Raw genomic sequence first — 19,270 nt, forward strand, 5'->3', positions numbered from 1 at the left:
GGGAATAATCCTGTCTAGTACAAACTGTGAAGTGGCCCAGCAAATGGCTGAAAAGGTCCCAAGCCAAAATACCTCATGGGATTGAGGATCTTTTCTACGACAAATTGAAGTAAGTTTCTTCGAAACGTTTTTTTCTTCTTTTCTGTTCGAAACAGTCGTTCTCAAAATCAGAATGAAGATGCTCGCGCTGAATTCTTTGACAGATAATCCAATTTTGCCTAGTCTGGTGATTATACACTGGCCGTTCCAATTCTAAACCGTGGCGCCCCTGAATCACACATACAATACGCTGACACCAGCGTCATTATCAATTCTGGTGCCCAACAAAGCACCCCTCGCGCCACATCCATTCACCGCACTGCAGTAGCGGCGGTTTGTTGTCGTGAAGATATCTCGAACAACAGCTTTTTATAGGTGCCAGCACACCCCTAACGACAAGAAGCCCCCATCCTCCTTACGCCCTCCAGAGACGCGCGACGGCCTCGGTGACACCAACATCGCTAGTCTCGAACTCGTACAGGCCGAGGCCGACGAGGGCAGTGGCCAGGTTCAGGCTCCACATGGTGGCCTTGCGCGACTTGGGGTAGTGCTTGGTGGGGACGTAGTCGATGAGGATGTTCTGGAAGCCGGTGTGGGAGTGGATAAGGATCATGGCGCAGAGAATGGCGTCGGTCGTCGGGTTGAGGGAGCCAGCGGCGAAGGGGGCGATAGTGATGGGAACCAGGCCGGCAGCGAGGAGACGGTCAAAGGTCCAGTGGTAGGAGCCGTGGGCGGGGCTCGGAGGAGGGACGGGGGCGGGCTTGTTAACTAGAAATCACGGGTTAGACTTGTTTCGCACCGTCGAGGTTGGCTCTTATGGCGCTGTCGTACCTCCACCGTCAATGACCTCTGTGGCATCTCAGTTAGCAATTGTTCGTTCAAACACCTCTTGGGCAAGTGAGAATGGTGACGCACGAGGTCCGACGGGCAGCAGTTGCCTCTTGGCTGTGGTGTGGAAGGCCGCGGCTCTTGTCGAGTTCTTGACGAAGGCGGAGCGGATCGGAGCGGCCTGAGCCATACGGGCCGCAGTGGCGGTTTGCCGGAGCAGGGAGGGTCGCACAATTGAAGCCATGGTGATCGCTGGGGTTCACGATGCGGATTCAATTGGAAAGATGTTCGTGGGAGAGGGGGTCGGACTCGTTGTTTGGAGGCTTGGGCAGGAGGAAGAGGTTCTTAATGCCGGAATCGATGATGTCCACTTAGCCGAGGGTATCAGACTAACTGGGCAAGGTACTTGGATCGCAAACACAGGCGTCTGACATTCAAAGGAATATGATTGGCTGGCTGCAATCCGGATCTCCACGTGATTCTTCGATCGAGCTGTAGCCGGTCATCGGCGCAACGTAGATGCGCGAATCTCTTATCGTACGAACGATAAGGGAAATTTTGGAGCTCGAAAGGGTCCAGTGAGTTGCGCAACAGCTTTGGGTTTGGGAGGTTGTGTCAATTGAGTACGGGGCTGTTGTCGATCTTCGACATCCGAGTACATTGTTGCACCTGTTTTCTCTCTTTCGTAGTCATTCCTTTTCAGATGTGTTGATAAGGCGAGAGATACATCATTTCACACAAACACACACAAAACAACCCGTCATGTCGTCGACGTTGGTGTCCCGCCTCCCCGAGCTGCGGCGAAACATCTGCAGACGATGCGCCGGGCTCTCAGTAGTTCAATTGCAGCAGAACCGACCCAGGTGGATATCGCAAAAGGTAGTGGAAAAGCGCGAGATGGGAGAAACGGAGTGGGCGAAGCGCGCCGTGGCTATCCAGCAGGGTGATGCCCAGAATATTTGGGACATCTTTGAGGAACGAGGTTATATCAAGGACGTCGCAGGGTGAGTCTTCACAGCGCCATCGCCGCCGCCCTTGGAGGCAGACTTGCTGACCCGTTCGCTACAGACGAACACCGCAAGTCAAAGAGCTCCTACGAACCAAACGAATAGGCGCATACGTCGGAGTCGATCCGACGGCAGAGTCCCTCCACGTCGGCCACCTACTCCCCTTCATGCCCCTTTTCTGGATGTACCTCCACGGCTACACCGCTGTGTCGCTGGTTGGTGGTGCAACGGGCAGGATAGGCGATCCGACGGACCGTTTGAAAACCCGCGAGGTCATGGCAAACAGCGAGGTATCGATGAACATCACAAAGCTCCACTACCAGCTTAAAAAGCTTTGGGCCAATGTCGAGGCGCTCGGGCGCAAGTACGGCACGCAGCCTGACTGGGCGGCTAAGAGGCATCTCGTCAACAACAACATGTGGTGGCAGGGCTTACCGATGTACGATGTCATGAAGAGGCTGGGCCGCTACATGCGGTTAGGGCCAATGCTCAGCCGTGATACGTGAGTATCTTGGGCTACCTCTCCCCCGGCTACATCTCTGACAATGTCAATAGCGTCAAAAACAAGATGGAAAAGGGCGACGGCATGTCCCTTGCGGAATTTATTTACCCCTTGATGCAGGGGTGGGACTTCTGGCATCTGTACTCCAAGCTGGGTGTGCAGATGCAGATCGGGGGCTCTGACCAGTTTGGCAACATCGTGACGGGTATCGAGGCCGTCAAGACGATTCGGTCTTCGGAGGAGAACCCCTATGTGAGGATGCCCGAGACCTGGAAGGATGATCCTATCGGCTTCACCGTGCCCCTCCTGACAGACAGCGCGGGCGCCAAATTTGGCAAGAGCGCCGGCAACGCCGTCTGGCTCGACCCTTTCAAGACCAGTGCCTTCGACCTATACGGATACTTCGCCAGACGGCCCGACGACGAGGTCGAGAGGCTGCTCAAGCTCTTCACTTTCCTGCCGATGGCCAACATTCAGCGGTTGATGGCTGAGCACGTCCAAGACCCGCCCAAGAGAATCGCCCAGCACACCCTCGCTTTCGAGGTTCTGTCCCTGGTTCACGGCGCCGACGTCGCCATCCGGGAACAGCAGCAGCACCAGTTTATGTATAGCAAAGGCGGCAACTCCGCGCAGATCGCCGCCGCCGCCGCTGCCACCGCCAACACACCGGGTGCGGGAGACAACATGGCCCCTTACAAGGCCGTCGAGGGCCAGCCGACGACGCTGAACAACGCCCCCAAGATGGATATACAGCTCCCCGAGGACCTCATCTACAACCAAGGCATTGCGCGCATTCTCTATGCCGCAGGTCTGGCGTCATCCGTCAGCGACGGCCACCGCATCGCACGCGCAGCGGGCGCTTACGTCGCCGCGGCGCCGGGCAAGGACATGCGCGGCCTCGTCCCCGGCAATCTCGACTGGACGCCTGTCAAGCTCTGGTTTCCCCAGGACGTGCCCAAGTTCCTCATTGACGGGCGCGTGCTCATCCTCCGCAAGGGGAAGCACAATGTGCGTATCATCGAGGTCGTCAGCGACCAGAGCTGGCAAGAAAGCGGCAGGTCATACCCCGGCGAGCCGTTCAAGGGTAAGACGCGCGTGCTGCTGAACCAGCTCAAGGAGGTCGCTGCCGCCGAGGGCCGCAAGCTGTCGCGCAGCGCCCTTGAGCAGATGGTCAGAGAGAAGATGGCCACCGAGGAGGAGGAGGTCGCCGTCGCAAACAACCCGGATATCAAGTTCCCCACCAAGAGCGAGCGACGGCAGCAGGCATCTGGGGAGGGCCACAAACCGCAGTAGGTGAAGAGTCGGGACCTCATTAGTGAAAACCTGACGTCTCACACGATACCATGTACAAACGTCTCTGTACAACGATCTGTATACTACTACACTAGAACAATTGTAAAACAGCATCCCCATCGCGGCTCTTTCTGCTTGTGACCGCCACGGTTTCCTCAGCGATAAAACACCGTCAGGTCCCCGCTCGGTACCGGCAGGCTCTTGAGCTTCTCCATAATCTCGCCGTCCGTGAGGTTCTTCTCCGTGATGATCTGGTCAAACGGGTGACACCCGTCTGTGTACTGCTGCAGCGGGTCGCCGCCAGCCTTAGGCCGGGCCTGGCCCGTCGCCAGCGCCGCCAGGTACTGCTTCGAGACGACGTACTTGTGCACGCGGTACAGACACCCCTTGATGACGCCGAACTGCACCAGCCTCCTGACGTCGACGTACCGCAGCACGTCGAAGCCGGCTTCCTGGTGGGCCCGCAACCACTCCATGACGCTCTTGCCGACGCAGAAGCTCGTCATCAGCTTGATGAGCATGAAGCTGCTCACGCGTTGGCGGGCATGGATGCACACGTAGGCGGCGCACTCGTCGACGATGCCGTCGCGGTCGGTAACGAAGTCGTGGATGCCCGGGCGCGGCGCGTAACAGGACCCGAAGAAAAACATGTCGAGCAGCAGGACGGTGTCGTAGTAGAGAAGGTGACGAAGGGCGAGGGTGGCCAGGTCGAGCGAGACGTCGGCGAGCCAGGCGATGCGGCGGACGTCGTTGACGCCGTCGATATGAGCGACGACCTTTTGCATCGTCAGGTCCCAGGTCTGGTCGACGATCTCGGCAAACTTCATCTTGGCGACGGGGACGTGCCAGCCCCGGACTTGGGGTGGGCTGGCGTGGTGCGGGAAGAGCTTCATGTTGATCGTATTTGCGTCGTCTTGGGGGTACTCGTCAGAGAAAGCGAGAGAGAGGACACACAGCCTCGGGTAGTTGGGGATAACGTCAAGGGACTTACCGACGGGAATCATGCACTCGCCATAGTTGTTCAGATCCTCCTTGACAATCTCTAACAGACTCTCGATCGGCCTTCTCTCCCCTCCGCCGTTCCCGCCACCGTCCTCCTGGCTGAGATACTCGTTCTGCTTCTCCATCTCTTTGAAGGTGACGGCCAACCGCCTCACGACAGGCTCGTACTGCGCCAGGTCCGCGTCGACGTCCAGCACGAGTCCGAAATTAAAGATGAACTCGTTCCGCTGATACTTTTGGTGCGGGATCAGCACGGGGAAGCCCAGCACAGCGTACTTGCCCTCCGGGTCCTGTACCGTCATGTACCGGTTGAAGAAGGCCTTGCGCGGCACGATGTACTCCTGCATTACGTCCCAGTCGATCAGTGGCGGCTTCGTCGTCGCCGCGCCGGAAGAGGCCGTGATGCAGCCCGGCGGCGACTGGGCCACGATGTGTGGGCCTGCGAATGGCGGTTAGTGACGAGACCACAGTGAGCGAGGTGAGATGAGAGATTGAGATAGCTTTCGGCGCGCGGCGAAGGTCTGCTCCTCACTTACCCTCCCTGGGGAAGAACCTAGCATAGAAGATGCCTTGGATCATGACGGCTACATCTTACTCGAACAAATGATGGTGGTGAATGCGTTGCTGGGTTCAAACCATCGACGTTGATAGAAGGAGGGGTTGAAGTGTTGAATTTGGAAACGTAGCGGCGCACGTTTTATGGCTGGTCAAGGCAATCGCCCCATAACCCATAACCTAATACATCGTACACCTTAGGTATGTGCCTAGCCAGCATGGGATCCGTACAACAACACCTCAGAGAACTGTAAAAGAAATTGACCATCACTTTTCCCGTGATTCAAACAACGGTTAGAGTTTGTAGACTGAATACTCAGTAGCAAGGTTGAAACACACGAGTCTGCTCATCAGATAAAAACACCCTAAAGCGACTCAATGTAAGATGTGTCATAACATCATGACTGGTCAATTTTCCTATTGTCTCGAAAACCGCCAGAACCAAAGTTCCAGGCAAACTAAGTGTGGTATGTGCTTCTTCCCCGATCAGTTCATCAGCTATTAATCACGCGCCCTCTCACCACAAAGACGCAAATCATCTCCCTCTCCGTGTCTCGTGTCATGAGTCTCTCGTATCATGCATCGAAAACCATAATCAGCCGCTAAGAAGATGCTCAATAGCGCCTTGCACGCTTCCACCACTGCGGCGCAGGGCCGCCACGTTTCTATCAAAATCGAAAAAGCCCATGTCGTTGAGCTGGCGCAGTTGCTCAGCATAACGTTCTTCGGGAGGGCGGTTGTCCGGGGGGGCGGGAGAGCCTCCACCGGCAGCGCCGCCTTGGCCGAGACCCCACATGTTCATCATCTGCTGCATCATCTCGGGGTTGATCTGGCCGAAAGGAGAACCAAAGGGGTTTGTTGGGACCTGGCCTTGACCCTGGGCAGCGTTCTGGCCCTGGGCCGCATAAGGAGGCGGAGCGAAGAGTGCAGCAAAAGGGTTGGCCGGAGGCGGGCTTGATGTAGCATTCGCGCCCTGCTCCCCCGTCGCCGCTCCCGTCGTCCCAGTAGCACCTGCACCTGCCGGAGCCTGCGCGTTGCTCCCGGTTGCCGCGGCGGCACCAGGGGTGGCTCCGGGTTGCTGAGGCGCAAAGGGGCTGCCAGGACCAAACAGCGCACCGAGGTCGCCAAGCCCCTCCATACCGCCGAGACCCGGCATACCTGGGAGACCTCCAGGGAAGCCGAAGGGAGCTGCGTTGTTGGTGTTGGCACCAGCTGCTGCAGCCTCAGCAGGTGTGGTGTCGGTTGTGCCAGGCGCCGGGAACGCGGCGTTGCCACCTCCTCCGGCCATATTGCGCTGCATTCTCATGACATTGCGGAGCATGTCCGGGTTGGTCATCATTTGGCGCATGAAAGGCGACTGAATGATCTCTCGAGCATTGGGCACGTTGCGCAAGTGGGGGTTGCTCTGGATCATGTAGTTGATGAAGTCTGGGTTGTCGAGAGCGGCGTTCATGGTCTGGAGCATGGAGGGATCGGAAAGCATCTGGGCCAGCTGGTCGTCGGATGGCGGGGCACCCATCTGCAACACGCAAGGTTAGCCGAAGCCCTACAGAACAGGCAAGTCGCCGTCTTCTCGCAAGCACTTACGCCTCCGTCGGCCCCAAAAGTCTCGCGACTGGGCAGATTGATGTGGCCGGCGTATCTGGCTCCAGTCAGGCCAGCGAGGATATTGTTCGCGGTGCCGGCAGCCATGTTGGAAGGCACGGCAGGGGCAGCGGGTGTTGAGGCTGTAGCGGCTGGTTGAGGCGCCGGGTTGCTGGCGGCGCTCTTAACCATGTGAATGGTGTTGTTGGGCTTGATCTTGTAGGTGCCTAGGGTGTCGTCGTTTTTCATGACGCGGCCAGAGTAGATGAGGCGCTGGCGCTCGACGGGGACGTTCTCAAAGTCTTGGCCGGCTAATTTGGTCTTGAGGTCCAATACGGAGGCGGACTCGGGCATGGTGATGGTATGATTGCTATCCTGTCCCGTCTTCACCTTGAAGGTGACCTGGGCATCACCGGTGCCCTCTGTGTTGTCGGCCATGACCTCGTCTGGTGCGTGGGTATGATCGATGGAAGCGGGTGCTGGATATGAAGTAATCGTGTTAGGTGTCGTGATGCGACGATGAATGCTGCAACGTTAAGAGCTCAGGAACGGCTCGCGGATGCAGAGAAGGAGGAGGAAGTGGGAGAGATGTTGTAGGAGAAGAGAGGAATATGTTGGGATTCTGGAGCAGGAGGATGAAATGCAAGATCAAACCAGGATAAGGTCGGAGTAAATCAGGCAGGTAGAAGACGGTAGGTGGCCGTTCGGTAGCTGCGGTTGCGGACGCGGGATTGGATGTCAGTCGTTGGTGACGGTGGGCTCCATTGATGGAGTCGGGAGGGGCAACGGAACGAGACCCTGCTGCTGTTATCCGTAGTGCACGCCAGTCTTGCCGCTGTGCTCTGCGGTGACTTGGAAGGCGACTGTAACATTATGCAGGTGTACAGTGTACATAATCTCGGCGGTCCCCTACGATTGGGAACTGATTGGATTCGACCCATTCGCCGCAGCGCCCTAACGCTGGGTTTGGGGCTATGGCCAGGAGGTACCTACCAATCTGGGTACCTTCTACATGCCCAGTTACTCAACCAGTGCACCTACCACCTAGGGTCTCCAAAGGATGTTGCGTAACACACAAACTAGGTAGGTTCAGCTGCAATGTCTACTACCGACTTTGCCAGACGAGACGGTCTATCTGCCGTCGATGTTCAATTCGTGATCTCTCTTCTCCGAAATGTTTCCCATAGCATCAAGAAGAGGTTCGACACAAGTCTATGATGGAGATTGGGAGTCTGCTCCAAACAGTCGGCGAGGACCCTGGCTCCAACTTAAATGTAGCCTCAGGTCTCAGCTATAATGCTGTGTAGTCATCGCTTCCATCGTCATCCATGAGCTTCGATTTCGAGTTTGGGATTGATGCAATCTAGCGCCGCCAGTACCGCATGCGAAATGGACCCTGTCGCCGAAACATCACCTGGCGATCCGGCTGGAAAGGAAAGATTCGTCCGTAACATTCGCAAATAATTTTCCAGGCTTCTCCAAGTGAACTCTTGCGAGACTCAAGAACCATCAGACCTAGATCCATCTCATTATGACTACCTTGCTACTTGCACGACACGTTACGAATGTGTATTGGGACATAGTTCAGTGAATCTTGACCAATTTCAACTCGTAGCTCAGCATTGCAGGTAAGCACATCAATGGCGAATAATGGCCATGACCAATTCCCATCGCCACGCCGCGCCACAACTTAAAGGGCATTTGACGACAAACCCACTCGGAGAAGGGGACACTGGCATGACAAGCAGCGCTCGGGCCAACGTCCTTCACCGGCACCCGCCTCCACATCCCCGGAATTCACACACCGAGAGCGACCCAAAACCAGCCAACGAGGGACTGCCAGTATGCCTCGGCTCCCCTCCTCAGCGTCTCCAAGACCCCCGGTCCGGGGTAGCAACGCGTACGGAACCTCGAAACTAGCAACGCCTGTGGCTTGAAGTCTCGTTTTCGAGAATCGCACACAAAGTCACCATTGTCATCTCCCGACTCATCCGGATCATTTTGAAACTTCATCCTTTGCATCCGAATCCATTCCATCCGCTTTGGCAAGCTCACGCAGAGGCGGGCTTCAGATTATTTCATTCGTAAACCACGGCAAAAGTGAACAAGAAATCGTCACAATGCGCGGCATAGAGATCAAGGAATATGTCAAGGTAAGCTCCGTTTATCCCACAGTCTCCTCTGTCAAAATAAAACTGGAAGCTCACGCTCAAAAGTCTCCCAAAGAGCTCCGTGTGACGGACCTCCCAGACCCCGTTCCCAAGAAGGACGACGAGTACCTCATTCAAGTCCACGCCACGGCAGCAAACTTCTTTGACATCCTCCAAATCCAAGGGAAATACCAGACCCAGCCTCGTAAGTAACCATCACCCCCTATCATGACCTCTCGTCGCCATCACACAACCTCTGGCTCTTCCCGCTCACACCTCCCAGCCTTCCCCTGGATCTCAGGCGCCGAGTTCGCCGGTACAGTTCTCAAAGCCCCGTCATCCAACCCTAAATACCCCGTCGGCGCTCGCGTTTTTGGCGCCACACAGGGCGCTTTCGCCACCAAGTGCCTCGCCCGCGAGCGGGACCTCCTCCCCATCCCCGAAGGCTGGTCCTATCAGGCGGCCGCTGGCCTCTTCGTCACGGCGCCGACGTCTTACGGCGCCCTAGTCGTCCGCGCAGGAATCAAGACCGGCGACATCGTCCTTGTCCATGCCGCCGCCGGTGGCGTCGGTCTCGCCGCTGTGCAGGTCGCAAAGGCCTTTGGTGCCACCGTCATCGCGACGGCGTCGACGCCCCGCAAGCTCGAGGTCGCAAAGGCGTTCGGTGCGGACCACGTCGTCGACTACCGTGAAGCCGACTGGCCAACAAAGGTCAAGGCGCTGACGCCCAAGGGCAGGGGCGTGGACATCGTCTACGACCCCGTGGGCATGGTCGACGCGAGCACAAAGTGCACGGCGTGGAACGGGCGCATACTCATTATCGGCTTCGCAGCCGGCAAGATCGAAAAGGTCGCCATGAACAAGGTCCTCCTCAAGAATATCAGCCTCGTAGGCATATTCTGGGGCCAGTATGCCGTCAAAGAGAAGGAGACGGTCGTCGAGGTATGGAAGGGCATTATGAGGCTTGTCACCGAGGGAAAGCTGCGTGGAACCGAGTTCACAGACGAGGAGTTTGTCGGCCTGGAGCGCGTCCCTGATGCGCTGATAGCCCTCGGAAGCAGAGGCACCTGGGGTAAGGTGGTTGTGAAGATCCCTCAGGATGGCCAGAGCAAGTTGTAAAGAACGCGACAGAACATTTATTTGAAGAGCCGATGCCTAATCACGACTCGATTTTTCAGGTTCACCGTGCAAGCATGGATTGTTGCTGTGTTCATCAGGATTCTCATTTGAATTCGCATTCACCGTTACCTAGCGAAGGGCGGCGCCCCATCTATACCACAGGTTTGTCATGAAATCGTAATAGTTTCGACCCGAACCGCCGCAGGTCATATCGCAGTTGGCTCTGTCATCGGCAAGAGTGCGTTCTATGCCCTCGTGGTTTGCGTCAACGACCAAAACTTTTGCAAAACGTCCTTGTCCACGTTGGTGGCCCACTCCTGCTCGAACTGCTGCTCACCGCCAGATCGCTGGACGACATCCTGAAGCCTCTCCTTGACGAAATACATGGCGTTCACCGTGTGGATAGGGTCCTTCTGGCTGAACTCCGTTTCCTTAACGCTTTTGGGGGTGTCGTAGTCAGTGGGCTCAAGTTCTTGCCAAATAAGCGAGTCGGTACCATCCGTCGTGCCGTCCTGGAGCTCGGAAATGGTGCCCGTCCAGAGAGTAAAGTAGTCTTGCAGCTTGGCGAGGGTCAGATTCTGCACTGGCTGCGGAAGCTCCAAAAGACGCGTTAGGGCAAGAAGAGACAGCTTCTGTCTAGGAAGATGGTCTAAGGCGCCAAGGTGGGTGAACCACTCGTCACTAAGCCAGCCCCAAACCCGATCCAGAGGACCGAAAGAGGTGAGCATTGTGACGAAGGTAGCCGGGTCAGCAATGACTAGACGAGAGAGGATCGCGAAGTAGTCGCGTTCTGTTATTGTGCTGAGCTTGCTGATCTTTTTGTTCGGCCCGGTCGTTTGGTTGGCCTCCCAGGCATCATGGAGGGACTCCATGATCTTCCCAAGGAACCCGATCTCCAGGAGGTCCTGGAAAATCACCTGCGTTCCGCCAAGCTCAGAGGCTGCTCGAATGAGGTACTCTATACAGACTGTGCCGAGTCTGACCTGCTCTCGGCTTGTGGAGTCTAGAACCCCTGACAGTGCTTGCAAAAAAGGGCGTCGCAATCTATCTTCCATAACTGTCTGGGTTCCGAGAAGGATGTAAGACTCAACCACCGAGAGTGTTTGAGCAGCGGTCTCCGTCTGGTATTCCAGAAGGGGGAGAGACAGCTCTGCGATACTCATGATTTCGGCAGACAGGGGTGGATTGCTTTGCATGAGAACGGAGTTCCACAGATCCAAAGCCTCGTCGATGAGGTATGTATGCAGATCAGAGCCAGGCTTGGCGGCTTCTGACAACAACGGGACCATCAAATGTTGAAACCTCTGAGAGTCGCTGCCCATAGCCATGACTAAGGCAGCGAATATGGCAATGATGGCTTGCTTGATCATGTACTCCTCTGATCCAGAGTTTTCCCAGATACCGGGGAGGTTCGACATGATAAAGTCTGCGAACTGAGACACATAGTTTTCCAGTCGCATAACTAGAATTCGCATGGACTCCAGAACAGCGAGTTTCGTCTCGTCGACGTCGATATTCTGGATGAGTTGGAGAAGTTCATTGAGCACATCGGCTGCGTAGGGTAGAAATGCCTCTGCGCTGAAGGCAAGCTCGTCCACGATCCACCTCAGCTGACGTGCGGCCGTGATTCTGACAACGATATCGTTGGTTGGGTCGGCGGGATTCAGGAAGTGTCGGAACATTTCGTAAATGAGGGGTCTGCTGTTATCGGCGATCTTGACCGTGACCCATTGGCTGACCATAATCGCGATGCGTCTGCGGAGGACCTTATATAAGGGCCCTTGCTGCTGCGCATCTTGAAGGATAGTCGAGACCAGAAGACTGTCAAAATCGAACTCGTGCAACACATACGGCGCGGCCAGACCCACGGCCGTATACACTGCCTCCTTGGTTGCGATGTCTGACTGTGGGTTCGTCGCGGTCTGGAAGTATGAAAGCAGAGGGGGTATCATGAGTTCCTTGAAATTGACGAGCAGATCCAGGAAAAGCTTTTCGGCGCAGGGACGAACTTCCCATTCGTAGGCGTTGCCTTCGCTTTGTTCTTGCTGCTCCCACTCCTCCGGATCTTCCTCCCAGGCGTCTAAATCGGCCTTCCGGAACACGAAGAGATGTGTGATGATTGTGTTGGCCATCTGTACTACGAACTCGTTTTTGAAGAGTTCTTGCTTGATGAGAGCAACGGCCTCGTTCTCATCCTTCTTGGCCTCTGCACTTCGGTATTTGAAGGTTTGCTTGGGATAGAAAGCAATTCTTAGACATGCCCTCATCAAGAGCAAGCCCCTCAGTGCCAATCTCTCCAGCAGAGGTCCCTCGACCTTCGACTTTGACTCCGAAGGGCCCGAATCGCCGGAGGACTGCCGGATACCGCCCGATTTCTCAAAAACTTCTGCGAACTTTGCCACCAAGTCCCAATACCCGTGTACAAGGGGCAAGGAATTCGGCAGGACGACGAAGCTGGCGGGGTGCGCCTCGGACATGTCGATGTGGAGCTTCGTAAACTGCAGAAGATGCTTCCCCACCGTATCTTGGTAGGGCGCGGGAACAGGAGAATCGTGGCTGACAAACCCGAGGAACTGCCCGAAGTGATTCTGGGACACTGTCCAGAACTGCTCAACCGTTTTGTCTTTGTGAGGAGCCTCGTAGCCTACCACCACTAACCGTCTAATCGTCTTGAGAGCAATGAGACTGTTGAGCATGGCTATGTCGGCAGCATCCTCGTCGCCACGGCCATTTGTGAGGAATCCAACCCAGACTGCCGATTTCTCGGCGTAGATCTCCCCCAACAAGTATACCATCTCGGGAGTGACGGACTGGAGGGCCGTTTGGGATCTTCGGAGGCGAGCAGTGCCAAGCTCCTTCACAACTCGGAGAAGAATCTGCAGAGCGCCATAAAGATGCTGTTGATTGCCGTCCTTGGATGATCTGACAAGGCCGATAATTTGTGGTACGGCATCCGGCCAGTGTTGCGGGTAGTCGATCCTAATGACTTTGGCTGTGACCAGAGAGTTATGTAATGAAAGACCCGTCTCCTCCTCTTCGAGCGTGCCCTGGAACAAGCGCTGCCGGACGATATTCTTCTCATCCGGGTCTAGTCCACCTCTGACATGGGGTAGTAGACGCCAGTACTTGTCGATTCCGTTCTTAAGCTGGATCACGGCGAGGAATCGAATCTCGTGGGGGAGAGACTTGTCGAGGAAGACGGTCTGAAGACAGAACGTTAGCACTCTACCCGGACTATCACACAGCCAGGGGCTAATGTCGTACCTGGAGTGTAGAGAAATAGCCCCTATCGGTCTCCCATGACGAAAGCTGCTGCCCGGCGGCTTGTCTACGCGCGTAATCTGACGAAGTTGCGGATTCGAGGACGCGACAGAGCTCCTGCAAACTGAGGGGGTTGGCGTCGCCAGGTACCTCGATGGCGAAGCTCATCTTGTGGTCTACTTGGTAAGCGACCAAGGCGTCGATCCCGAAGTCGTTTGGTCAAAAGAGTTGAACGGGAGGTGTTCGGTCGAGGGGGGAAGGCCTTTCGTACCTATTCGAAAAAGGCGGAAGGATCGAGGAAGTCGTGGGAAATTTAGACAAGACAGGCCTTGTTGCTCCGGCGGGGCACTGGTGTACAGGGCGGCCATCGCGGGGTAGTGGGGCGCTGAAGAAGCACAGGCTAGTAGGCACCTACTCTCCTAATTTCCCTTCTGCACTCGGAGAATAGGTGACTGACGGGCGTGACTTGAGCCCAGCTACGCCCATGTTTCCCCTGTTGCAGGCTGGGATACATTGTGACACATAATGCGGCAACTTGGTAACTGATATGTCTGCATTAGCACTGCCTTAAATGTTAAGTACACACCCGGCCCGTTGAATGTCGCATTCACTTGTGTTCGTACTTGCCCCAGCAACTGCCCGGCAATTATGTAGGGAAACCGGAAATCTATTTGGACGATACTTATGCTGAGTTTGTTTACAGTTTTGCCCCGTAACCCTCCATACTGTCTGTTCGTTTCTGCTTATGACACGTAAGAACTGTGAGAATTGTCGCTTCGTTGATAGCATTCCCCGTTCCACCTAAAGGAAGCCGTATTTATGAAAATCGTTTTACCAACAAGCTTGGCATGATAATGCCGTGTTCTTGGTCACATAAAACCAGGACTCCATTGAAACAACTCTTCTGCTGTTCTGGGGTCGGAGAAGGGGAACATGTTGGGGTCTTGAACGCTTCCAAATGATGCCATGCCTGTAACGAAAGCGCCTAGGCTCGAACTGAAACCAGATACTACGTTGCGCTGATATGTGGTGTTCGCGTTCCTCAACACGTCGCTCATCTCACTACCAATGTTCCTGGCAACAGGCCAGACATCGCCAGCTACCTTCAGTACACCAAGCAAAAGATCAAGCTTCTCTTGCAATACTGGTGACCCGGTCTTTCCGTACACTCTAGCATTGAGCAACGGAAGAGACGCCCGTTGTAAGCCAATGATGCACGCTGGGCTGTATCGCGCTGGTGGGAGCGAGAAGTGGAAGAGGCTGATAGTGGTAATCCCTGCCTGGAGAGCCGTCGAACATTCAAACCACGGGTAAGGAGAGGCAAGGGACCGTGGTATCATGGGAGGCAAGAGATCTCGGTTCCCAAAGAGCGGACCAAGGGTCAAAATGTCTTGAATACCGAGTTCCGAAGCTCCCAAAGGTAGTTGCATCTTGATCCTCAAGCTACGATTCCGTCAGCGAGACAAGTTCTCATGGTGAATAGCAAGCCAGGACAAACATACTCGTGCGCATATGAAATCGCGTGAAAGAGAATCATGTCGACAGTGCCTCCCGAATCTACCAAGTGTTGTTTCCATTTAGGCAGAGTGATCAACCAACTCACGATTCTGGAGTCGGCTCTGTCGATGGTGTCTAATAGTAGCCCCGGCGGCAACGTCGGCATTGGAAGTATCAGCTCTCCACAAAGGCGGCACAGATCGATCAGGTAAGTCCACGATGAATAGCTCTTGTCGTTCATCGGATCTTTGGCGTCGTATTGTTTCAACGATAAAGATTGAGGGATCTCCTGATTTCGTGTTAGCACAAAACTGGACATTGAGTCCACAAGAAGAAGCAATGGCTCACGTGCCCCTGACTGGTACTCCCACTCTTCACAAGGAAGCTCTGTAGTCGCAACGACGCCTAACAAGGTAAATGTCGGCGACTCTTCGCGCATCGCCCGCATGTTGCCGTGCCAGTAGAGCGCCCAGTACGTCCTCCTAAAACTCTCCGATGTGAACCTATCAAGTTCGGCATCGGCAAATTCCTTTTCTTGCATTCCAAGCTCAAGGGCCATATGGGTTGCAGCATTCATCCACCCGGCACTCAGGTCCATCCGACCCTCTCCACATGCCGCGACACTCAAGACGAGAAGGCCCTGGACGGTCCAGGAAGTCATCGGAAGGCTGCCACTAGCCAAGCTGAAAGCCTTTTCTCGCAGTTTCTCTGAGTGGATGGCCCTCGAGAAGAGAGATCCTACATAAACAATGCAGCTTGCTAGGAAGTGAAACGGCTCGGAATTGGACCGGATCCGACGCAGGAGTTGATCCTTGGGAAGCAGCCACGGATGCGTGTCGTGAAAGTTTGTAAAATAGAGGTCGAATAGGAGTGAAGTCGGCGAGGAGATATAGGGATTCTTGATCAGAGACCGTCCTCCCGGTAGTTTGTCGCCCACATTGATGGGTATTTCAAGACTCGTCTCGGGGGAAGGAAAGGAGACTGGTGAGCTAGTGGAAGCTGAGGGAGGGCCAATGGGATCGTTGACAAGACTGCGCTTCTTAGCGTCTCGAATTCCTCGTCGAGATTTGGCGTAGTAGCAGGTTTTATCGTCTAGACGACATCTGAAGCAGGCTGGCAAAGCCGAGTCACACTTTACGTGTTTCGATCGACAGGGTACACAGGCGAGAGACGCCCGTATGGTGGCCTTAGACTTGGCAGCTCCAGCGCGTTGTTGTGTGTCCCCTAGATCACTGGATTCTCCAGGACTAGATGTCGACTCGGGCACCATGTTGTGATGTGTTAGTCGCAACTCAATACCAACGTTGGTTACTGTCGGAGATCTGAGACCATCTGTTGTAGAGCTTCTGCCCGGGCTTGGTCGGTGGTGTATATGTAAACCTGAACTTGACCGAAGCGACGATAATCAGTTGTCGAAGAACGTCTACTGTGTCAAAGGCGGGATGCCTCAATTTCACATCCGCATCTTTGTTGAACCATACGGGCAAACAATAGAATGACGCAGAAGCAGGATGGGTCAAGGAAGACCGAAATGATGACAGTCTAAGCCCCGCCACTTTGCTAAGCTCCGTGGCATCTCGGCCTCTGGTCATGAGCTCGACCTGTAAAAAGTGACGAGAAAAAGGATTTTGACAGGCAATCGAAAAATAGAAGCATCTTGGTAAGCACTGTTGCGAGGGTTTGGGTGGGGGGCCAGGTTACGTCGAGGCCATGTTGAGCAACCCCTTTTTCCGGACCATTGGGCAAAGAATGATATGAGTGTACACTGTCCAGGATGGGGAGGTTGCTGCCACGAAATTGTAGCGGTTCCTAACACTCTTTCTGCACGTCGTATCGCGTGGGACCTCCCATTTTACCCGTCTGCAATAGTTGGGTTCTAGTTATTCGATTCCGATGGCAGGCAATACATCGAAAAGTACATTCTGATGACGGCCCCAATTCAATTTTCTGACTGAACTCATGGTCGCTAATGTATTTGTTGCTGATGGATGAGTAACGTCACAATGATGATAGGTGAAGATGGCTGGGAACGACCTCAACATGCATCACCGACCTCGCTCAAGTCTATCGGCAAGTCCGTCGGCCAAAGTAACAAAAACTGGCCACGGAGAGTATAGACTGCGGCAGCCCTCAAGAGAGACTAGAAGCAGGCCTGGAAAGCGTGCATAGCCCTGGTGTCTCCAGCCCTCCCGAACTGTAGGGCCGAGCAGATAGAGGGCAATGGGCGCTAGAGAGCATAAGCTTGACCTGCTTCCGCAGCAGGGATGGCCGGATCTTAACCAATCGTGTGAGAGAACACATGCAGACCGTGAAGCCGAGATTCTCGACGAACAGGAGATCGGTCATGTCCGTAAGTATTTTCTTCTGGGAACCCATAATGAGAGCGTGGTAGATGCATCGAAAAAGAAGTGGCCTCGCGGTCAGCCGCATTGAGCAGGGGCACTGCTTGGGGCTAGTTCATTTTGAGCTGTTGAGCCTTCAGCTCTAAGGTTGAACATGGATTCAGTGTGGTGACACACAGTCTGAGATAAGCTTGCTCTCTACGGTAATTCTGCAAAGCCGCCAAAGGCATGGCAGACGCAAGGCGGGTTTGTAAGATAATACTTGACGTGGGTGCCTAGGCAACATAGAGTTTCTTTGGTCACGAAGTCGGAGTTGGGACGGTGCATGGAAGACTGGGACGGTGGCCCGGGCGCCCCGGTACGTCAGATGCTCCGCCAGCCGACCTCTCGGGATTGCCAGGCCACTACCGCTGCCGCCCCCAGCGCCCGCGGCAGTGGACAAACAACTGGAGCAGCTGCGCGCTGGCACAGCGTACCTCGGCTCTTCCATCGCCCACGTTCCGCCGCCCCTACCAAACCATACCTCACCATCCAACACTGTGAGGAGGTGTGATGCACAGCAATTTGCACCTCACCACCACTTCACACCGTCCAATGCCGTCCAGATGACATCGACCAACTTTGCGCAAGCGCAACAGCGCCTCGCAGCCCGACGACAAGCCCGCGAAGCCGACAACGCAGCCCGCATTGCCGCGCAACGCGAAACATCACGAGCTCGCGCCCAGATCGATCGTTTGCCGTTCCCTTTCAGTCGCCTTGGCTCGGCTTGGGACTCGGTATCATCGCAAGAGGGGACGCGCCCCGCGTTCAGGGTTGGTCAGGTTGACGCCGAATTGCTGGATGACGAGCTGCTGGAACTCCTCCGCGGCCAGGTCGGCGATGCAGTCAAATACTTTGCCGGCGGCCACCTGAAAGACGACTGGTCCGCAGAAATACTGTTGGCACTCCGCGCTATCCTGTTCAAGTTGACGGTTTGGGACAACGATGCGACGTACGGCGCGGCCTTGCAGAACCTAAAATATACGGATGCGCGCACGAACGGTTCAGCCCTGGTCCCGCCGTCCAAGTGGCAGAAGTCCTTGTACGGACTGACCACAGTCTTGGGGAAATACGGTTGGGAGAAATGGGAGAACTGGCTCCTGGAACATGATGACGGATATAGCGACGATCCAAATCCTCGCCTGCAACGGATGTCAAGGATCACATCCCGGATCACGACGCTGCATGCCGGCGCCGCCTTCGTGTCTTTCCTTGTCTTTCTTCTGCAAGGACGGTACCGCACCCTCCTGGACAGGGTCTTGAGAATGCGCCTGGCTTCCCCAACCAGCCAGGTGAGTCGAGAGGTATCCTTCGAGTACCTCAATCGGCAACTCGTGTGGCACGCCTTTACGGAATTCTTACTCTTCATACTACCACTCGTTGGCATCAACCGGTGGAGGAGGTGGATCTCGCGGACATGGCGCAAGACGAAAGAGATCATCACCACGAAGGGGGACGACGAGAAGACGACAAATGGCGAACTTGGCTTCCTGCCTGAGCGCACCTGTGCCATCTGCTACCAAGACCAGAACGCGCTTGCAAGCACCGAAACCGAGATCATGGCGGCGGCCGCATCAAGTGGCGTCATCGGTTCGGCTCAGACTGACATCACCAATCCATACGAGACAATTCCCTGCGGGTGCGTCTATTGCTTTGTCTGCCTCGCAACTCGTCTCGAGAGAGAAGAGGGTGAGGGCTGGACGTGTCTTAGGTGCGGCGAGCTTGTCAAAGAATGCAAGCCCTGGAGCGGCGACGTCCTCGAGCCGCCAAGAAAGTCACCCACTGCAAAGGTCGTTGCCTTTTCTGACGACGCCAAGGACGTCGAAAGTGACGTGGAGGTGGAGTGTGAAGCTGATGTCGAAGCCGACGGGGGAGTTGACAACGAGTTTGTCGACGTCCCTCAGGACAAAGACTACTCTACCGACAGTACCGACACTGGCGACTCGGAAGGCTTCGAGGAGACCATGGATCAGGATGAATAACATATTTCTCAACCCGACGCTGTACAATATCCGGGTGTGTTGGCATCTGAAAAGCGAAAACCTCGGCATG

At 55.3% G+C, this 19,270-nt stretch overlaps 9 protein-coding genes across 9 annotated transcripts; 3 read left to right on the forward strand and 6 right to left on the reverse strand.

Annotated features, from left to right (window-relative positions):
- Positions 1 to 192: 192 nt before the first annotated feature.
- Positions 193 to 1,276, reverse strand: CDEST_12272 (Putative succinate dehydrogenase [ubiquinone] cytochrome b small subunit, CybS). Its single transcript, XM_062928428.1, has 3 exons — positions 955 to 1,276; positions 871 to 888; positions 193 to 807 (listed from the first exon to the last, which is right to left on the reverse strand). The coding sequence occupies exons 1-3, from the start codon at positions 1,109 to 1,111 to the stop codon at positions 455 to 457; spliced, it is 528 nt and encodes a 175-aa protein (XP_062784479.1). The 5' UTR covers positions 1,112 to 1,276; the 3' UTR covers positions 193 to 454.
- Positions 1,277 to 1,461: 185 nt separating this feature from the next.
- CDEST_12273 (Putative aminoacyl-tRNA synthetase, class I, rossmann-like alpha/beta/alpha sandwich) lies at positions 1,462 to 3,734 on the forward strand. Its single transcript, XM_062928429.1, has 3 exons — positions 1,462 to 1,871; positions 1,936 to 2,376; positions 2,430 to 3,734. The coding sequence occupies exons 1-3, from the start codon at positions 1,630 to 1,632 to the stop codon at positions 3,667 to 3,669; spliced, it is 1,923 nt and encodes a 640-aa protein (XP_062784480.1). The 5' UTR covers positions 1,462 to 1,629; the 3' UTR covers positions 3,670 to 3,734.
- Position 3,735: 1 nt separating this feature from the next.
- CDEST_12274 (Putative nitrogen permease regulator 2) lies at positions 3,736 to 5,329 on the reverse strand. The gene is made up of 3 exons (XM_062928430.1): positions 5,208 to 5,329; positions 4,661 to 5,110; positions 3,736 to 4,582 (listed from the first exon to the last, which is right to left on the reverse strand). Exons 1-3 carry the CDS (start codon positions 5,248 to 5,250, stop codon positions 3,825 to 3,827), a joined length of 1,251 nt encoding a protein of 416 aa, XP_062784481.1. The 5' UTR covers positions 5,251 to 5,329; the 3' UTR covers positions 3,736 to 3,824.
- Positions 5,330 to 5,525: 196 nt separating this feature from the next.
- On the reverse strand, positions 5,526 to 7,575 carry CDEST_12275 (Putative Ubiquitin-like domain, Heat shock chaperonin-binding, UBA-like superfamily, ubiquilin). Its single transcript, XM_062928431.1, has 2 exons — positions 6,814 to 7,575; positions 5,526 to 6,745 (listed from the first exon to the last, which is right to left on the reverse strand). The coding sequence occupies exons 1-2, from the start codon at positions 7,246 to 7,248 to the stop codon at positions 5,822 to 5,824; spliced, it is 1,359 nt and encodes a 452-aa protein (XP_062784482.1). The 5' UTR covers positions 7,249 to 7,575; the 3' UTR covers positions 5,526 to 5,821.
- A 675-nt stretch (positions 7,576 to 8,250) lies between these two features.
- Positions 8,251 to 10,136, forward strand: CDEST_12276 (Putative quinone oxidoreductase/zeta-crystallin, GroES-like superfamily, alcohol dehydrogenase). The gene is made up of 3 exons (XM_062928432.1): positions 8,251 to 8,963; positions 9,027 to 9,165; positions 9,244 to 10,136. Exons 1-3 carry the CDS (start codon positions 8,931 to 8,933, stop codon positions 10,077 to 10,079), a joined length of 1,008 nt encoding a protein of 335 aa, XP_062784483.1. The 5' UTR covers positions 8,251 to 8,930; the 3' UTR covers positions 10,080 to 10,136.
- Positions 10,137 to 10,139: 3 nt separating this feature from the next.
- Positions 10,140 to 13,667, reverse strand: CDEST_12277 (Putative importin-beta domain, armadillo-like helical). The gene is made up of 2 exons (XM_062928433.1): positions 13,344 to 13,667; positions 10,140 to 13,282 (listed from the first exon to the last, which is right to left on the reverse strand). Exons 1-2 carry the CDS (start codon positions 13,506 to 13,508, stop codon positions 10,325 to 10,327), a joined length of 3,123 nt encoding a protein of 1,040 aa, XP_062784484.1. The 5' UTR covers positions 13,509 to 13,667; the 3' UTR covers positions 10,140 to 10,324.
- Positions 13,668 to 14,206: 539 nt separating this feature from the next.
- On the reverse strand, positions 14,207 to 16,107 carry CDEST_12278 (uncharacterized protein; the record flags this gene model as incomplete). Its single annotated transcript, XM_062928434.1, has 2 exons — positions 14,207 to 14,783; positions 14,843 to 16,107. 2 exons carry the CDS (start codon positions 16,105 to 16,107, stop codon positions 14,210 to 14,212), a joined length of 1,839 nt encoding a protein of 612 aa, XP_062784485.1. The 3' UTR covers positions 14,207 to 14,209.
- Positions 16,108 to 16,977: 870 nt separating this feature from the next.
- On the reverse strand, positions 16,978 to 17,409 carry CDEST_12279 (uncharacterized protein; the record flags this gene model as incomplete). Its single annotated transcript, XM_062928435.1, has 3 exons — positions 16,978 to 17,064; positions 17,145 to 17,289; positions 17,357 to 17,409. 3 exons carry the CDS (start codon positions 17,407 to 17,409, stop codon positions 16,978 to 16,980), a joined length of 285 nt encoding a protein of 94 aa, XP_062784486.1.
- Positions 17,410 to 17,784: 375 nt separating this feature from the next.
- Positions 17,785 to 19,200, forward strand: CDEST_12280 (Putative peroxisome biogenesis factor 2/10; the record flags this gene model as incomplete). The annotated part of the gene is made up of 1 exon (XM_062928436.1): positions 17,785 to 19,200. One exon carries the CDS (start codon positions 17,785 to 17,787, stop codon positions 19,198 to 19,200), a length of 1,416 nt encoding a protein of 471 aa, XP_062784487.1.
- Positions 19,201 to 19,270: the final 70 nt, after the last annotated feature.

This window comes from Colletotrichum destructivum, chromosome 8, assembly GCF_034447905.1.
Source record: "Colletotrichum destructivum chromosome 8, complete sequence".
NCBI classification, from domain to species: Eukaryota; Fungi; Ascomycota; class Sordariomycetes; order Glomerellales; family Glomerellaceae; genus Colletotrichum; species Colletotrichum destructivum.